This window comes from Miscanthus floridulus, chromosome 3 (assembly GCF_019320115.1).
Source record: "Miscanthus floridulus cultivar M001 chromosome 3, ASM1932011v1, whole genome shotgun sequence".
NCBI classification, from domain to species: Eukaryota; Viridiplantae; Streptophyta; class Magnoliopsida; order Poales; family Poaceae; genus Miscanthus; species Miscanthus floridulus.
In genome coordinates this window covers 305,236-324,317 of record NC_089582.1, presented here as the reverse complement: position 1 = coordinate 324,317, position 19,082 = coordinate 305,236, and the positions used below count along the sequence as shown (strand labels likewise).

The window sequence follows — 19,082 nt, the reverse complement described above, 5'->3', positions numbered from 1 at the left end:
GGAAGATTTTTAAATTTTTTTAAATACTCTTTGCCGAGTGCCGCAGCTCAGACACTCGGCAAAGAAATTTTGTTTTTTTTAAAAAAAACCTCTTCCCCGAGTGCCTGGGCTGTGGCACTCGGCAAAGAAATTTGTTTTTTTTTAAAACCCTCTTCCCCGAGTGCCGCAGCCTAGGCACTCGGAGAAGCCTGTTTTCTTTTTTTTTAAAAAAAAAGATGTCTATTATGGCATATTATTGATTGTAGTAACAGTACATGCTCTGCAGGTCACAACAATGGGTATTATTGCACTGAAGTGCTATAATACCAAAATGAACACAATATACAATACAAAATTGTTTCTTAGTACAGCCACAATTTTTGGATCTAAGATAACTTGAAAAAGATTACAATAGCAGAAGAGCAAGGTACCCAAACTATAAAATTACTCAATGGGCCAATTATGATAAATTCACAATATGCATTGCATAACATGTTCACGTTGCCAGACTTAGGAAATTTAGTGCAATTTTGAAAGAAAATGGTCACAGGTACATATACAAATCATTGTAAATGGTCACTAGTACATACATCTATGTAGCCCTATGTGCAGCAGGTACCAAGAGATAGCATAAAGGATTTTCCTAATACATGAAAATTCAGAAATATAAAAGAAAAATACAATTGTCTCCAAGCAGGCCAAGTGCTTAATTTTCTAAAGCATTAGTTTGGCCTCAAATCTTCACTGAGTGAAGCCACGCCAATACTCAACCATGTCCAGTTCCCAACTAGCAAGCCAGAACTTGATGTTCTTTCCTTTTTTAAAAAAATACTACTTTACAAGTTAGAGCAGCCCACACTGTATGTGTGACAGCAGTTACATGTTCATATACAAAAACTTGTTCCAATGCATAGTAATTTATTTAATCCAAACAAGTCCTATTGCTCTGGAAAAACCACGTAAAAAACTGATTAACTTCTTGAGATCATACTACACTTCATGTTAGTTAACTGACATTCCATGTTATCTGAATGATGCTATATGTGAAACAAGCATACACATATAATTTATACTATGTTAACTGTATCTATCACATGTCAAAATGGGTCTAACATTTTGCAGGACAAGCTTTGCATAAAGTGGGAAAACTTCACAGGCAAAAGATAAAGGCAAGCTGTATAAGAAGATAAATAGATTGCAGTACATACTCCAGAAAGTTAGAATTAAAATTAACCTGTCATTTTTATTGAAACCAAATCGATCAACACTGCACTGGCTCTCTACTACCTTGTGTACAATGATACTGCAAAGTGGGGGTTCAGAGGACCAGAAGAAGTGGAATCTTGAAGAGATAGGTACACGCCTTCTGTTTGTGTGCAAGAGAAACATACCTATTGAAGTGGCACGGAAGAAGGTTGGAGCCACACAGGTACCTAGGATGTGTAAACAAATGGCAATCAATCTGAAATCAATAGGGGAAATGGTTGTTGAAACATTAAGTTTGGACCTACCTACTGTTAGAAAAATACTTGTTTAAAAAACACTCAAATTATAGCATGGAAAAGTCACAGTTTTGTAGATAAATGTAGAGCATGATGACTGTTAGCCGTGTCAATTTATGGCATGGTGAATGTACCTGTCATCCACGGTAGATGAGCCAATTCATGTTCTTTGCATCACGGTAACATCTCCAAGTCAAAGCTCGCAAAAACCTGTGTACTGAAGCAGTAAGTATATATTGCAATAAAGAGCGCTAACAAATTTACCTAGCCAACCAATATCTTAAATCTCAAATAACAAGCATCCATCAGACACAATCATAGGAGGGTACAATTAAGGATTTAGCTGCTACAAAGAGCAAAAACAATTTTTGAATGCATTTACCATACTATATATGCCATCTCACTCGAAGAACAATAATTATTGATGCCTTTACCATACTATTTATGTCATACATATCACTTGAAGAACAACAGTTACTTTGGCAAAGAAGGAAACAATTGTTATCAGAAAAGTCAATAAGCTATGATGCCTTATTCATTATCATAATCAAGCATTGTATATTTGAAAAGGACAAATGAATGTTGTAACCCGATCAATCTGAATAATAATAGTAGAATTTAACCGGCACGTGAACACGCATATGAATAACCAGAAGCTATGGGTTACTCAATTTTCTGAGTGGTACTGATTATTGCAGGAATCCTCATCAATGCAAGGTACAATCAAATAAACAATTATCTCGAATAAAACCTCACTAGCATTGCTGTTTTTGCTGAATCCGATGGACCGTTTACCAGATCTCTGCTAATGCAAGAACGACAACATTGGGCAGTATGCTGCAAGTAGAAGAGAGAGGAGGCGCACCAGCCTAGCACCTGCGGACGGACCGACGAACGGCGGTGTGGCTGATGGAGGCACACGGGAGGACAACGCCGCGGGGCTGCTGGAGGCGAACTGGGGGGCGGACGGCGTCAGGGCTCGCTGGAGTCGGAGTCGGGGTGGACGGCTCGGGGACGTGGCTCGCTGCGACAAATCGGGGCTGGAGCTGGGGCGGCGGTTGGAGGCGCACGACGTCGGGGCTAGGGCTCCGCCGGGGCGGGGGAGCCGTCCAGAGAGCACGACCTGCACGGCGCACGCGGCCAGGGAGCTCGACCTGCACGCCGTGACTGCCAGGCCACCCTAGCAGGCCTTCATCGCCTCTTCCATCGCGCGCTTGTCGCGTCGTCGTGCTGCTTGCGGGGAGGCGCGGCCGCGGAGGAGGGGAGGCGCGGAGGCCGCGGCGTGTGGGCCGGCGGCGCTCCGGCAGGGGCGGCCGCGGCGTGCGAGCCTCCTGGCAGCGCGGGTGCAGGCGCAGGGAGCCACGCTTGGAGGGCTGGCCGACCGTCGACGAGCGCGAGCCGCGAGGAGGCGCCCCTACGTCATGCGAGCCGCCGCCGGAAGGGACAGAGGGAGAGATTGGGTAAATTTGGGGGCGATTTTAGGGTTTTGGGGGTGTATATGCGCGTGGGCTGGCGGGGAAACGGAAATTGGGCCGGATTGGCGCGGTTCTAGCGCGGGTGATCGAATTCGTGTGAAATTTTTTGACCGGTATGAACTGCAATGGGCGCGGCTAGATCGATCTGAGCTGAACTGAAAATTTCAGTTGGGGTGGAGAAAAATTCTAGGGAAGGGTCGTCTGTACGTACACCGATATTTAACGAGAAATTCCAGCTCCAGAAGACAATAAGTCTAGAGAAGTGTCCTCTGTACATGATCAATAATTAACTAGAATTTTCGGCTTGGGAGACGAATAATTCTAGGTAATGTACTGAGAAGAAGTGAGAAAACAAGTGCCCTAGACAGTAATGACCAACAAGCAAAATGTGAGGTTAATTCTGAAATTGTGTGTTAACCACTAGGAATAAAACACTCTTAGTGCTTAGTAGTCTCATATATTCAAACACATTCTGACATAAATGAATAAAACACTCTGAAATTGTGTGTTAACCACTAGGAATTTTCATATGAAATGGTTTTATTAACTTTTTTCTATTGTCGAGTAAATAGATAAGGCATCATGTGAATTCAAATTTTATAATTATTTTTTTATAGATATATTTACATATACAATAACTAAAACAACTACAACAGTTTAAAATTGCAAAATTGAACCTTTAAAAATGGGAAAAAATTTAAAATTTTAAAAAAATAAAATCAAAACTACTAAAAAAATTTTGAGACACCAAATGATCTCAAATGAAAATTTGATAAACATCAAAGTTGTAGAGATCATGAAGATCTACAACTTTTATTTTGGTCATCTTGTCATTTGACAAAATTTGAACCTTTCAAATTTGAAATTTTAAAAAAGGACAAGTTCGAACCAAAATTTGAGACCTAAAATGATTTCAACATAAAAAGTGATGAATACTAAAGTTGTTAAAATCATTAATATCTACAACTTTTATTTTAGTAATCTTATCATTTGACAAAATTTGAACCTTTCAAATTTAAAATTTTGAAAACGACAAGTTCGAACCCAAATTTAAGACCCAAATTGATTTCAACATAAAAAGTGATGAGTACCAAAGTTGTTCAATTCATGAATATCTACAACTTTTATTTTGGTCATTTCTTCATTTGACAAATTATTAGCACACATTGTTCACTAATCTTACACATGTCTCATATAATTTAAAAAACCATATGAGAGATGTGTCACATTTGTGAACAATGTCATTACCACTTTGTCATATGAAGAAATGACCAATATAAACGTTGTAGATCTTGATGAGTTATTCAACTTTGGTATTTATCACTTTTTCAGCTGAAATCATTTGGGGTACCAAAATCTTGTCTGAAGTTGTATTTTTTTAAAATTCAAAATTTAAATTGCTCAAACTTTTCATATGTATATATTGACAAAACCAACAAAATAAATTAATAAAGAATGATTTTAGAAAATTTTAGGGAAAAAAATCATCAGATTTGGAGTTAATATGAGGAAGAAAAACTAGTTACAAAGTTGACCCATAGATTAAAAAAAGAAATCACACTGTTCACTATGATCAGGTAAGGATCGTCTAGAACAGTGTGATTTCTCTTTTTAATCTGTGGGTAAACTTTGTAACTAGTTGTTCTCCCTCATACTAACTCCAAATGTGATGGGTTTTTTTCCTAAAAATTTCTAAAATCATGATTCAGCATTTAAGTTTGATCAAACTTTGATGTGACAATGTTTTACACATTTTAAAATTTGAAATTTGACAAGTTCCAATCAAATTTTAAAACCCTAAATTATTTCAGATATAAAAGTGATGAATACAAAAGTTGTTCAACTCATCAAGTTCTACAACTTTTATTTTGGTCATCTTGTCATTTGACAAAATTTGAACCTTTCAAATTTAAAATTTTAAAAAATGACAAGTTCGAACCAAAATTTGAGACCCAAAATGATTTCAACATAAAAAGTGATGAATACCAAAGTTGTTCAATTCATTAATATCTACAACTTTTATTTTAGTAATCTTGTCATTTGACAAAATTTAAACCTTTCAAATTTAAAATTTTGAAAAACGATAAGTTCGAACCAAAATTTAAGACCCAAATTGATTTCAACATAAAAAGTGATGAGTACCAAAGTTGTTCAACTCATGAATATCTACAACTTTTATTTTGGTCATTTCTTCATTTGACAAATTCTTAGCACACATTGTTCACTAATCTTACACATGTCTCATATAGTTTATAAAACTATATGAGAGATGTGTTACATTTGTGAACAATGTCATTACCACTTTGTCATATGAATAAATGACCAATACAAAAGTTATAGATCTTGATGAGTTATTCAACTTTGGTATTTATCACTTTTTCAGCTGAAATCATTTGGGGGACCAAAATCTTGTCTGAAGTTGCATTTTTTTTAAATTCAAAATTTAAATTACTCAAACTTTTCATATGTATATATTGACAAAACCAACAAAATAAATTGATAGAGAATGATTTTAGAAAATTTTAGGAAAAAAATCATCAGATTTGGAGTTAGTATGAGGAAGAAAAACTAGTTACAAAGTTGACCCACAGATTAAAAAAAGAAATCACACTGTTCACTATGATCATGTAAGGATCGTCTAGAACAGTGTGATTTCTCTTTTTAATCTGTGGATAAACTTTGTAACTAGTTGTTCTCCCCCATACTAACTCTAAATATGATGGTTTTTTTCCTAAAAATTTCTAAAATCATGATTCAGCATTTAAGTTTGATCAAACTTGGATGTGACAATGTTTTACACATTTTAAAATTTGAAATTTAAAATTTGACAAGTTCCAACAAAATTTTAAAACCCTAAATGATTTCAGATGTAAAAGTGATGAATACAAAAATTGTTCAACTCATCAAGATCTACAACTTTTATTTTGGTCATCTTGTCATTTGACAAAATTTGAACCTTTCAAATTTAAAATTTTAAAAAATGACAAGTTCGAACCAAAATTTGAGACCCAAAATGATTTAAATACACTTTTCCCGCAAGTACCTCGTCATGTTACGTCAACAAGATGCTCGACATTTCATGTGAGTTCCTGGATACGGCCTCAACATACACCAAATATCATGAATATCATTTTTTGAATCACCAAATTCCATTATTTCATGCACCTACAGTTCAAATTTGAAGTATGCAAAATTATCCCAAATTTAAACAGGGAGTTTTAAATAATGTGGGAAGGCCTCACAAAAAAATGAGGCAAAAAAACAAAAATTCTTCCCCGAGTGCCTTCCCTGGCACTCGGGGAAGGTAGCCTCTTCCCCGAGTGCCCTGTTCTGGCACTCGGGAAAGGGCCTCTTCCCCGAGTGCCAGGGAAGGCACTCGGGGAAAATTTTTTTTTAAGTTTTAACGGCGTGGGCGGGGTGGACCATCAAGTAACATGTTTCTTTGCCGAGTGCCGATCTTCCCCGAGTGTTGCACTCGGGGAAGAGGGCCTTTGCCGAGTGCTGCTCTTTATCGAGTGCCAGGATCTCTGCGGCACTCGGGAAAGCCTCTCTTCCCCGAGTGCAATTCTTCCCCGAGTGCAACACTCAGGGAAGATTCTCTTTCCCGAGTGCCCGATTTTTGGCACTCGGGGAAGCCAGCGACACTCGGGGAATTTTGCCTCTCCCGTAGTGTCGGCCGCCCTCTGGGCTTGTACAGCCTCCATCTCCAGCCGATGGGCCTCCGCCTGGGCCGCCTGCTGGGCCTCCAACCTCCACAAGTCGGCCTGCAACATTCCACCCGCAATGTTTAAACAATGCAAAGGCAAGGTAGATGTGTAAAAGCAATGAACGACGAATAAAACAGTACTAACCTGGAGTTCCGCCATCTGCTGCTGTGAGCTCTGCTGCCGAGAGCGTATGGGGAGGGAGGAGCTCGTGCTCCTTGCTCGAATCTCAGCGAGGATGAGAACAGAGGCGGAGTCGACTGTGCTGTCCGCCATCCAGTACTGGCCGTGCTGCTTCCCTCCTCCCAGCTTCATCAGGAGGTCTATGTCCAGAGGCTGGGTGGCCGGATCGAAGTCCTCCCCATGGCGCTCGCGGGCCGCCGAGGTGTACTCGCTAAGCTTGCTGTGGACAGCCTTTGCCGAGTGCCAGGCACTCGGCAAAGGCCTCTTTGTCGAGTGCCATATTTTGCCGAGTGCGGCGCTCGGCAAAGCAGGTCTTTGCCGAGTGTCCGAAATTTGGCACTCGACAAAGATTTTTGCACTCGGCAAATCACGTGTTTCCCGTAGTGCCAGATGGGAAATAGCAATGGGCATCTCATGAGCTCTTCTCTATTTAGAACAAAATATAGCACCGAATCGTTTGATAAATTATAGTATTCTAGGAAAGAGATAACACATACCAACACAATGCAAAGTGACCATACATTGATGGATACTCGTCCCACCTCAAAACCAAATGTATCTCAATGGTGAAACTATAGTACTAAAGAAGCATTTGGAAAGGATCGGTCATTGATAGATCATGTACTTGTTCAGCATGCAGAACATCAAGTGAACCCTCTTTTTGATATTGAGCAGCCTACGTTGTCTTGCAATCCAGGATTTGCTAATGTTTCCATCTCCTAACTCTAGCCTCATTGACTCCATCACTCTCTCATTTGATACAAAGAATTTGACAAAGTTAATATGTGACGTGTTGCCTTGATAGTTTGCCAGCACAATTTTCCTCAGACGGATGTCTAGGGTGCCAATAAGTTTCTGGTATTTATGATACCATGCATTTTCCACACAGTCACTTGTTGCCTGAAAAAGCAAAGTGGAGATAGCTAGAGATGATTTCAATTATCAACCTAGATTTTGAACAAATAATCGATATAATACTGTACTAGTAAGCAACCAAATAAAAGATGCAGATGCACTCTCTTGCATAGAGAATCACCTTGATGTATAATTTCTCCATGTGGGGAAAGCACTTCAGCAAGTCAATAACCGCATCCAAGGAAAGTTTGATATCAGATAAAGCTATAACCTTCACACTGTGTACCACAGTCTGTCATGCTAACAACGGTTGATCCCTGAGTTTAGCATAGAATTAACACACCATGATCAAGTAAAGAGACTTGGTGGTCCCTAGCTGATGAAGACTGGTGAACCTAAAGTAAAAAAATGATGCATGTACCTGAAAAACCGTGGTGCTAAACTGAAGTTTGGGAAAGTTGTCAAAGAGTTTTCCCAAAGTATCCCGTCTTGGCGCAGAGATTACCGAGATGTCGATCTTCGTTCTTCCAAAAAACAGCAACCTCTGCAGACATGGCGCGTCCATGACAAGGAGCTGGTATAGCTTGAGACATTTCCGACCAGAACGCACACCGATGCTTCTAAGGCTACGGGACACTATCCGCAGTCTAGGGAAGCCATTGCTGTCAAGCAAGAGCAAGCTCTGCAACAGAGAACAGTCGGCTAGCATGGCATGCAGAGAACCCTCCGAGATGGTGACATCCAAAAGGGTTAGCTGCTCCAGAAGCGGCAGGTGGAGCACTTTGGCATTGGTTCCATCCGGGAAATCGAAGCCGCAGAAGGAGGCAACGCGAAGGGTGGACGAGAAGCGGTGCACTGATGCTGGCGGCGGCGGCCGCCATGTCCACGAGGGCAGAAGGCAGTTCGAGTTTAAGTCCAGCTCCTGGAGATTCTCCAGCGCTGGGGACTGGAGCCAGCGATCCAGGCGATTGTCGGCGCAGTTGAGATAGTCCTTGGGGATTGAGAAGCGGCGTCCGGGGCCCGGATGCGCGGAGAGCACGCGTGGGATCTGGTCGACATGGATGCGCGTTCAGAGTCATGGAGATGGAGGTCGATGTCGCCGAGGACGCCGTCGGGGAGGCTGCTGATCCGGTCGGCGAGGCGCTCTTCCTCTTCCATTCTCCTCTTCTTGGCTCGGGTGATCACCCCCATGACCATGGCGCGGGAGAGGGACGGCGGCGCGGCGGCCGGTGGAGTAGAGGAGATCGTGGGAATACGAGGCTGGATGTCGAACGGCCAGGCAGGTTTTTTTCATGTACATATACACATTACATATAGGGCTCATTCAAGGTTGGGCCCACAGGAATCTGATCTCTCACAATGCAATCTTCAGTCCATTCAGTTTCATCAGAAGAATACATTCACCCGCAACAATTCGCCGGCACGGCCCTCTCTCTTCTTGTGCTCTTGCTCTTCTTTTCTTGTCAGACCATTGCAGTTCTTGACAACGCTTGCATAACTCTGCATCCCAATTCTTGTTTACTTTCTTGTCCTTCAGAAGCTAAAGAGTCTTTATCTTTTAGTTACTGTAGTCACCGATGCCTTGATCTACAGGAAGAACAAGTGAAGTGGCTGTTCTGTACTTAAATCCTTCAGCTCTCTATTAGTTCATTCAGGAAACAATTCCGCTCTCTGTTCTTCACTTCTCGCAGTTCCTTTTTCTTGTCAGACCACTGTGGCTCTTGACAGCTACCTGCGTCCCAATTCTTGTAAGCTTCTTATACGTAAAGGAAGGCCAAATCCCTACTCATTTTGACATGTAAATCAACCAAATTCTTTGATCTTTGATGCGCAGGCAGCAAGAATTGAAGGAATACTGGAAACAAATTTGTCACCAAGAACAGATTCAGATGCACTGCCACCAAGAAGTGCAAGAAGGCTGGAAGTGGAAGCAGGTCAATCGCCAAGACCAAATTCATCACAACTTTTAGTATCACGTAAGAATTGTTGAATCACAAATGGTTTTCTGCCTGTCTCCGGCAACGGCTGCATTGTGTTATGTATGTGCAAACAGGAAGAGTATATTGCAACAATAAGCTATGCCCATCTATGAACCCAGGGCTGCAAATGTTTGGAGAAACTAATGCTACACCATTTACAGTGCAAAATAAATGTTTTTCATTAGTTGGAAAATGCTATTCATTATTTTAACTGAAAGACTCCATGGTCCATGAATACCTGGCCCAATTAACACAGCATCCCTCTGTGGCAGGGTCATCGTCCTTCCACACTGACAAACAAGATTCAGCAGTACACTTCATACGTGGCTTGGTTCTAGATCATCGCTGCCACCCAGTATATGTTGAGTAGAATAAATCATACTACTACTTATATATAGCTGAAAATCAAGATGAATAGTTGACGAATATGTTTTGTTGTACCAGAAACTCATATAGTCATATGAACTGCTATTCTTTGATGGTTGTGCTAGTGATTTCTTCCATGTGGTTTGCTTCTGTTGTGGTCTTGTGGATAAGAAATACATCCAGATGAATGCTGAAGACATCCAATGATCTTCTCCCCCAATGCATTGTTCATTAAAGATTGACAAATGTACAAGCTATGATTTTTATTTGGATGTTTAAAAGATTGGGATTGTCGACGTTGATCAGCCACGAAACCTGTCGTTGCAGCCAAAAGGACAATACGGTTATATCTGGTCTTTTCCTCCATTTGTTACGAGGAATCGCTTCACAGCAATAGTAGCACCTGAAGAATCGTCTGGTTACGCCTTTTTTTTTTTTTTGCAAGACCCAGTTACATACGCAGATGCTCACATACACGTGTTTATTTTTGCTGAGCTTATAGCTTTTTCAAAAGCACTTTTTTCTATGATTTTGTCGTCTCAGGATCTGTCAATCCCAAATGGAAAAAGAACACCACTATACAAATTTAATATCTTGGCGTGCACCCTTTAGTACCATCCAAAGTGTCAACCTATTTGGTTGTGCTTCACAGTAAATGGTTTACTTGTTTTAGCTATCTCAATAACTGTCTTTTGGCTTTTGACTATGAAGAGATAGCTTTTCAAAAGCTCGTAAAAAGTTGTAACCTTTTTTGTTTTTGGACATGCTCTAAACTGTATAGGCAAACATTATTCTGAATCCCCCATTATTAGTGATTTTATTTGTTTCAAGAAACTCTTTTTATATTTACCGCCCATATTTGGAGGGTGTATATGTGTGAATCTAAGTACTGATTACTGGGACATCATAAATAGTTGATATTCCCTCCTTTCCAAATTATTTGTCATTCTATATGTATCATACGTCAAATATTCCTATCTATGGCGACTATTAGTTTCTAGAAAATTGTATAGTTTAACAACAAGTGAATTGTATATCATGAGAATATTCAACATGGTAAATCTAAAATAAATCTTATGATGTTAAACTAAATGAATTTCTTAAAGGTAACGGTCAAAGGTATAATTCGTACTAGAGGGAACAATTCAAACATTTGCACACTCATGTCACTCTCTTTATATCCTAGTGGTAGATTGATGATCCTTGATAAGGTACATGATCCAAGTTCTGGAAAACAGGCCATAGACATTTCAAGCTTGTATAAAGAAAGATTCAAGCACCAAGTTCGAATTAGATTTCAAGATGAATATCACATTTGGTAAGTGGCTGTCCATTTTCTCGAGGTTATGTTTGCATCTTCTTGAGTTTCAAAGAGATTCCTCCATTTCAACAAAGTAATTATGCATCTTGACACCAAGCTCTCACTCTGATTTCTTCTAGCATATATAAACCCAACAAAGTAATTATGCAATTTTTTTCGAAATTTTCCCATTGTCAATAGACCCCCAACAATAAATAGACCAGTTGAGAACAAAGACTCACGACAATTTCAGTGACAGAACTAGAGGCTTAGTTCATCAGAGATTGAGTTACAAGGAAAGACTTCAGGTTCAGGGTGCTCACCAAGCATCCACAGGATTGTCAGCCACATCGATCAAATTCCGTAGTATGATTGAGTGAGGACTGTACGAAACGCCAGGTGCTCTGCATAGCAAAACACTTGAGTTTAACATCACAATTTCAGTCGCTGTTCCTTCTTTTATTTTGCACAACCAAATGGTCATTTTCAGAGCGTGCTGGTAGCACCAAACAACTATGCATATTGTTACTGCTGCTTCGTTTGGAGTTTCCTGTGGCAAAAGAAAGCAACACTCCACCACTGTTCTCTAACTGCCAAACGCTTAGCAAAGAATAATGCGAAATGATTCCTCATGCACAGAATAGCAAAAACACCTTTAGCGTCGTCACCACCAGGATGAAACTCACTTTGGCTATGAATGGAATATGGAATGGACGGCCATGGAGGTTTTGCCGTAAGCTCAAGAGGGAGGGACCCACTGTCTCCACTCAACTCAGTACTGTGGTGGCACTCAGAATCTCACCTAACTGCTAATGTGCATCTCCTTCCAACACCTGTTGTGCAGCACTATACCCACCAACTATTCAATGCAATGCCTATACATACATGGGAGCCAGCAACAGCCAAGATCACCTATGCAGACAGGCCTACTAGCCAAATTAACCTCCTGAATTTACAGAAACAACACTGCTTTCCCCTCTTCAAAGCAAGCCAGATAAGTAGACCATAGACATTTCAAGCTTGCATTTCAAAAGAAAAATTAAAGAGCCAAATTAAATGTAAACATTCACACAAAAAAACACCATATATATGTGATCAATGAACATAAGAGCATATATGTAATGTAATAGCCTAGGAATGGTAGCATTGCAACAGCTTGCATTATTAATTTACAAGCTAAAAGTGCTATGTAACAACAATAAAAACAGTCAGCTCTTAGTCACACCATGGTCCTTGGACTTCTGATGCAATATCGATGTAAATCAATATACGTAAAATTGTTCAGATTTCCCCATTCTAAAGAACCAACTCGAAACAGCCCAAGGGCTTTTGCCGATGTCTAGCGCTTAAACTGATTTCAAGTAGTAGCGCAGCTAGCTAGTGCTTTAGTCTTTGGGCACATACGGCATCATCACCGTGTCCTTATCCATGTAAGCCCTTGTTTAGTTCGCGAAATTTGGATTTTGGGGCTACTGTAGCACCATCGTTTTTATTTGGCAAATAGTGTCCAAACATTGACTAATTAGGCTTAAAACGTTCGTCTCGCAATTTTCCACCAAACTGTGTAATTAGTTTTTCTTTTCGTCTACATTTAATGCTCCATGCACAGGCCGCAAACATTCGATGTGACAGGTACTGTAGCAACTTTTTGGATTTTGGGGTCCAACTAAACAAGGGCTAAAATTCCATGCATATTTCTCGCCTAGAGAACCTTCGTAGTATCTGGTACGACTTCCTGGCCATGCTTTCAGTCACCAAAGAATTGAAAAATGTTGTCATCTTCTTTAGCTCTGTAGCCCAGATGAGTAGATGCTTCACAAACATAACTTCATGTTCAGATCCTCTCAACTCAGTGATTTCAACTTCTTGGAGGTGATTCAACAAGAGTTCCTCGAATTTCCAATCTTGTTGCTCATCACAAATGCAACCAGGTGGACATGCAGTTTGTTCCTGAAACAATGACCAATCATAGTTGCTTAGTGAGGCTAACCCATTGTGAGTTGAACATGAAAATTATCATATTGCCCAAATATGCTATCAAGACATCATCAAAAAGGATTATATGCGCCAAGACATATTAGCCTGAGTCCATCAGATTGCAGTAATATAATTGTTCTGATGAGCTAAGAGAAACTGGTATAAAATGATTCTTATTAAATTTCACAAATCCTCTAATATCATGCTATCAACAATTCAACATCACATATTCAAGAAGATTTCCAATGGACCTTACAAATTAGGTTAAACTTACTATTATCTCCTAACTCCTAGTTGTATCAACAATAACAGGCCTACCATGCATGCAACAACTCTGTCAATTTTTTTGAACGCAATCTGTTAATTTACTCGCACTATTTCAAAGATACTGACAATAACTAAAATATATATACTAACAATGCGACCCAAATGTTATTAACACTAAGTGAAAACCCAAATGTAGAGCAAAGTGCCATCATTATTATAGGACATAAATAAGCCACATAGTTACAACAGATGAACATCGTAGCAAAAATATAAGCATGCAACGAACAACGAGAAATGCAAATGCATATATATAAACAACAGATAACTTTACCTCCAGGCTGTTGCTAGAAATATGCAGAGTCAACTTTCTTGTACCAGAACACAACCTGAGGACATGGAATAAGCTGGCCCCAAAGGCATGTCCGTTTGAAATTAGATCCAGGTTCAAAACTGTAACGCCCGGGAGCATTTTCATGTCTTTCAGTAAGCATGGTTTGTTATTAATCTCCTGTGTCCATTGGAAGTCACCATGAAAACAGGGAACCGTGTCAGTTTGGACAGAGCCAGAAACATCTCATTTGGATTATTTCCTGTTCGAAAATCAGGTTTTTGTGTGCCTAAACGAACCATATATATTTATGTACAGAAAAAACTTTGGACCTCATTTGTCAGTAATGTTTCACAGGAACATGAGCAAAGGAAAAAAAAAGTGGTAATTTTTCATGGCTGAACTTCTCATCATCTATACAATTGCATATGAACCCACAAATTTCACTGAACACATACCGTGCGGCTTGATTAGGGTACTTTCATCATAAAAATAGTGTGGCAATCACTTAATTTCATTTTCAAAAGTTAGAAACTTTGTGTGAATGTTCAATGGCAAACGAAAACTAGAAGAATGTTATCATGATGAAATATACAATTTCAAACTAAACAAAGAGAGGAAGTGATGAACTCGCCGGTGGATAGACCAGTGTGAGGCCAAGCTTTTGGATGTTGTTAAAGCAGCGCAAGAGCTCAAGACAACCCTGGTTTGGCGAAAACGCATACACGAAGAACAGGTCGAGGCACACTTTCCGGAGATGCTTCATCTTCCCAAGCTGGACGGACCTCCGATCGAACAGATCTCCCCACTTGAGCACCTTCAGCTGGCGCGCCGTGATGGTGGCGATCGGCCGTCGTTGCCAGTGGTTGTAGAAGCAGGCGAGCACCTGCAGGTGCTCCAGGGCCGGCGCGACGACGGCGAGCCGCCGCAGGTCGCGCACACGGGTCAGCTCCATGCGCCGGAGGGAATCAGAGTGGACGGTGAGCTCGTCCAGCCCCCAGGCATCGCTGACCGTGAGCGTCTGCAGGGACGGGCACCGCCGGGAGGAGACGGCGTCGCCGAGCGTGCACGGGCCGCCGCCGCCGACGGGGAGCCGGGCGCGGCTCAGGCTGAGCTCGGTGAGCTGGGCGAAGGCACCGGCGCGCGGCACGGTGAGGCCGAGTCGACCCAGGTCGAGGGAGACGCTGGTGGCCCTGTCGAGGCAGGGAAGCTCGAACGCGCCTGGTCCCTGGGCGTCGTCGACGTCGACGTCATCTCTGGCCGCGCCTCTCCGGCGGGGACGCTCGTCGAAGGCGCTCCTCCCCTCGCCGTCGGCGTCGGCGTCATCGTCTCTCCCCATCAGCGTCTGGTTGGTGAAGACGAGGATGCCGGAGAGGCGGCGCGCGGCGACGCGGAGCCATGCCGCCACGGGCTCGGGGGCGGCGTCCTGGGTCGTCACGTCGAGGTGCCTGAGCTCCGCTTCGTGGGCAGCCAGCGCCGACGCGATGAGGCCGGGCTCGGGGGAGAGAGGGACGAAGCGGAGCTCCGGGAGCAGCGCCCAGAGGCGGCGCCAGCGGCTGGAGAGCACGCTGGTCCGACCGGCGGTGGCGGCGTCCCCGAGACCCGCGAGGATGTGGAGCAGGACGCTGTTGGGGAGCGCGCTCAGGCGGTCCATGCCGGCTTCGTCGTCGTCGGTGGGCTTGGCGGCGAGGTGGCCGCCGCCACTCAGGCCTGGCTCCGTCGTCTTCATCGGAGGAAAGGCAAGGCGAAAAGTTTTGGCGCAAGTGCAACTACTGAGGCTGACTAGACCAACTGCAAGCAGAGGAATATGTGGGGCCCATATTAATAAAAAAAATCTAGTGGATCCCATAGCATCCAAAATGTCTGACATTTTGGTTTCCCTTTTTTCCATTTCTATGCGATCTACTTCGATTTCAATCTAGCTAGTTTCGGAAATACCATTACCATTAGAGCAAAAATTTCTATGTGTCCTGTCATTCAAAGCATCCACCGTTGGGTTTTCCACTACCTTCCCACGGCTTGTCCATTCCAAACAATACTAGTAAAAGAATTTAGCAACCAATATCATCTCCATATGACAGTGCCAATCGTTTTGGTTATGCTTTATCGTAAGTGACTTTTATTTTAGCCAAGGATTTTTTTTCAAAAGTTGGTTTTGGCTTTCGACTCTAGAGAGACCACTTTTTCCAAAAGGTGTGACTTTTTTGTTATTATGCCATCTTGCTTTGAGATGTGATGGCCCATGGCTTTTGAGTTGTAATGCCATGGTTTGTCAATTTCAAACAATACCACTAAAAGAATCTAGGTGCGCTTTCAATCTGAACCGACGGCTTTATGGTTATTTGTTTTAACCGAGACTTTTTTTTAGTTGGTTTTAAACTTTTGACTCTAAAAGCACCATTTTTTCCAAAAGTTCTAACCTTTTTTTTACAATCTTCTTTGGGATGTCATGGCTGATGGCTTGAGTTGTAATGTCTCTAGTTGAATTTGTTAGATACTTTGGGACCATCTAGGTGTAGATCAGAGGGTGATATCTTTACTAATTGAATCAAATAGATCTAGAGCTTGCTTCGGGGAAAGGAGACAAAGAGAGAGATGTAGGAGCATCTGACCGTCGGAGGGGTCGGAGGAGCTCCCTGCCATCGCTGGTTCGTCGGTGAAGCTCTGCGCATGGGCAGCGACGGTTGGTGTAGCGGTGGAGACCGGCGGTGGTGGCAAAGGCAGTGGCGCTTCCCGTCGCTGGCAGTGCCTCCCTCTCGATCGGACTAGGGTTAGACGGTGGGGCTGTGGCGGCGGCAGTGAACCTCATATCAAGAGCCGTTTGCCCCACCTCCTCTTTATAGGCACTGTGCGACGGGGGCCCACCAGCCACTAGATGGCTGGACGTCCCCGATCAGGACGCGGTCAAGGGGTCAGTCTCGACCGTTGGGTCAAGACGGATGAGATAAATTCTAGCATTCTCCCCATTGATCTCAACTCATACTTTAAGTTTAAACTTTGACTTTAATCCCTTTCACTTTTATTTGTTCCATCACAGATTAGTGCATAGAGCATGCTTCATCGTCACGGTCAATCGCCGATAGACTTAACAGCTACAATACACATCTCTGTTCTGAAATAGATTCTTTAACTTTTTGGCCCTTTATTGTCCGGAAATCATAGGCTATACCATAAACTCATGTCAACTGTGTGTTCTCTAAACACACTGGGTGGTAAGCCTTTTGTACGCGGATCCGCAAGCACTTGCTTGTTACTTTAATACTATTAGTATGATTCCGGACTTTCTCCTTCACAACGTATAACTTTAACGTCAATGTGTTTGGCACCACACTTGACCCGTTGTTATAGGAGCGAACTACTTAAATGGTTATTGCTGTTGTATACCATTATCAATTCTGGGTGTAAGTTCTTTTAACCATTTCGCCTGTCCTTAAGCCTCATAACAAGCTATACTATGGGTATGCATCTTTGATGACACCACAACTGTTTCTTTGGAGCTTTTCCACAATAAAACTCCAACTACGAGTGTTAGCTACTATGTGGGTTTCACTAAACATCTCGACAAAATTTAACATTTGTACCCACAACTATTTGAGAGTACTTATTCTTTCTTACTCACCATGAGGCCTATAAATCTTTGCGTAGTTGCAAAACATTCTCAACTCCATTCCAGTGATCTATATCTAGACTGGACTTCTGCCAAAACATCCCGGATACATGAACTATGTCAAGATAAGTTCTTACTTATAAGCACTCATTAAGCTTCCAACGGCTGAAGCATATAGGACGTCCTTTTGATCTCACATTGGTTCTTAGAACACTGAAAGTTCCCAAAACTATTACCCTTGACTATAGGAACAGACGCAGGTTTATTCATATATATACTTTATTTCTTTAGAATCTTCTCTAAGTATACACTTGAGATAGTTCTAATACCCCTTTTCCTTTTGTCTCGGTAAGTTCCAATTTCTGGAATGAATGACGCTTTACCAAGATCATTCTCATTGAAACTTGAGGACAAGAACTGCTTCTTCTCCAACAGTAGATTAACACCACTACTAGCGAGCAAGGTGCTATCCACGTGCAGGATTAGGGAAATTGATTTCCCATGTTTAAACTTTGCATAAATACAATTATCCTCTACATTCTCTTTAAACCCAAACTTTCTTATTGTACTATCAAAATTCAAGTACCAATATCTTGAAGCTTGCTTTAATCCATAAATGGATTTCTTTAGGCAATATCCCTTACGTTCTTTTCCTTCCACGACAAAACATTTTGTGTTGTGCCATGTAAACTTTCCATACAAACCCCGTTGAGGAATGTGTCTTTAGATCCTTCTGATGTAACTCTAAATCGTAGTATGCCATTAACGCCATTATGATTCTAAAAGAATCGTTGCATTCTCATTATAATCTATTCCTTCTCTTTGTGTAAATCATTTCGCCACAAGTGACGCTTTATAGCTTTCCATATTCCCTTTGGAGTCACATTTGTCTTGCAGACCCATTACAGCCTACTATTTTGGCTCCATTGGGAATTTCTTCTAAGTCCCAAACATCGTTGGTATTTATCGATTTCATTTCATCTTCCTTTGCTTATTGCCATTTAGACAAGTGAACGCCTCTCATGGCTTTTTCAAATGATGTGTAATTACCCTCCATTTGAATTTCTTTCTTAACATTGACTCCTTAGTCACCAGAAATATCGGATTTTCTTATTCTTTGAGACCTTCTGGGGCCTCATGGCACTTCTTTCATATGGGGCTATTGTTACTCTTCATTGCCAAAAGGCAATTGTTCTATAGCCTCCTATATCACAAGATCCTTATTTACTTATTCATCTTCTTTAAGAGCTAACATCAGGTGTTGTATATGTCATACAACATCAACATGTATTAAGCAATTTGTTGCTCTAAAACACTGTAGTGGATATGTAATCTCACTTCTATTCAAGCCTTAGGTATCTACATACCATGCTCCCCCAGATTACTCTATCTTCTGTAAAGATGGTGTATCTTCAAATTTCTTATTTTGGGTTTAATCTGCTAAAAACTCATATGGCGCATTTAGCACTGCCTTGATAACTCTAAACTCATCCAGTATGAATACTAGCCGACTATGCTATCTTTCTATCGGAACTGTAAAAGGTCTAGGAATTTAGTTAT

General features: G+C 41.6%; 1 protein-coding gene and 1 pseudogene across 1 annotated transcript; both read right to left on the bottom strand.

The window, feature by feature from the left end:
* Positions 1-7,444: 7,444 nt before the first annotated feature.
* LOC136542929 (uncharacterized) lies at positions 7,445-8,895 on the bottom strand (annotated as a pseudogene).
* A 3,736-nt stretch (positions 8,896-12,631) lies between these two features.
* On the bottom strand, positions 12,632-15,681 carry LOC136541230 (putative F-box/FBD/LRR-repeat protein At4g03220). Its single transcript, XM_066533002.1, has 3 exons — positions 14,550-15,681; positions 13,919-14,095; positions 12,632-13,293 (listed from the first exon to the last, which is right to left on the bottom strand). Exons 1-3 carry the CDS (start codon positions 15,642-15,644, stop codon positions 13,021-13,023), a joined length of 1,545 nt encoding a protein of 514 aa, XP_066389099.1. The 5' UTR covers positions 15,645-15,681; the 3' UTR covers positions 12,632-13,020.
* Between the last annotated feature and the right edge of the window lie 3,401 nt (positions 15,682-19,082).

What these genes read in the sequence shown, in the direction of transcription:
- LOC136541230 (XM_066533002.1), bottom strand. Translation starts at nt 15,644, where the DNA reads ATGAAGACGACGGAGCCAGGCCTGAGTGGCGGCGGCCACCTCGCCGCC. An exon ending in TCACACTGGTCTATCCACCG is followed by an intron (nt 14,096 to 14,549) that starts GCGAGTTCATCA and finishes CAATGGACACAG; the next exon opens with GAGATTAATAACAAACCATG. An exon ending in TTTCTAGCAACAGCCTGGAG is followed by an intron (nt 13,294 to 13,918) that starts GTAAAGTTATCT and finishes TCATTGTTTCAG; the next exon opens with GAACAAACTGCATGTCCACC.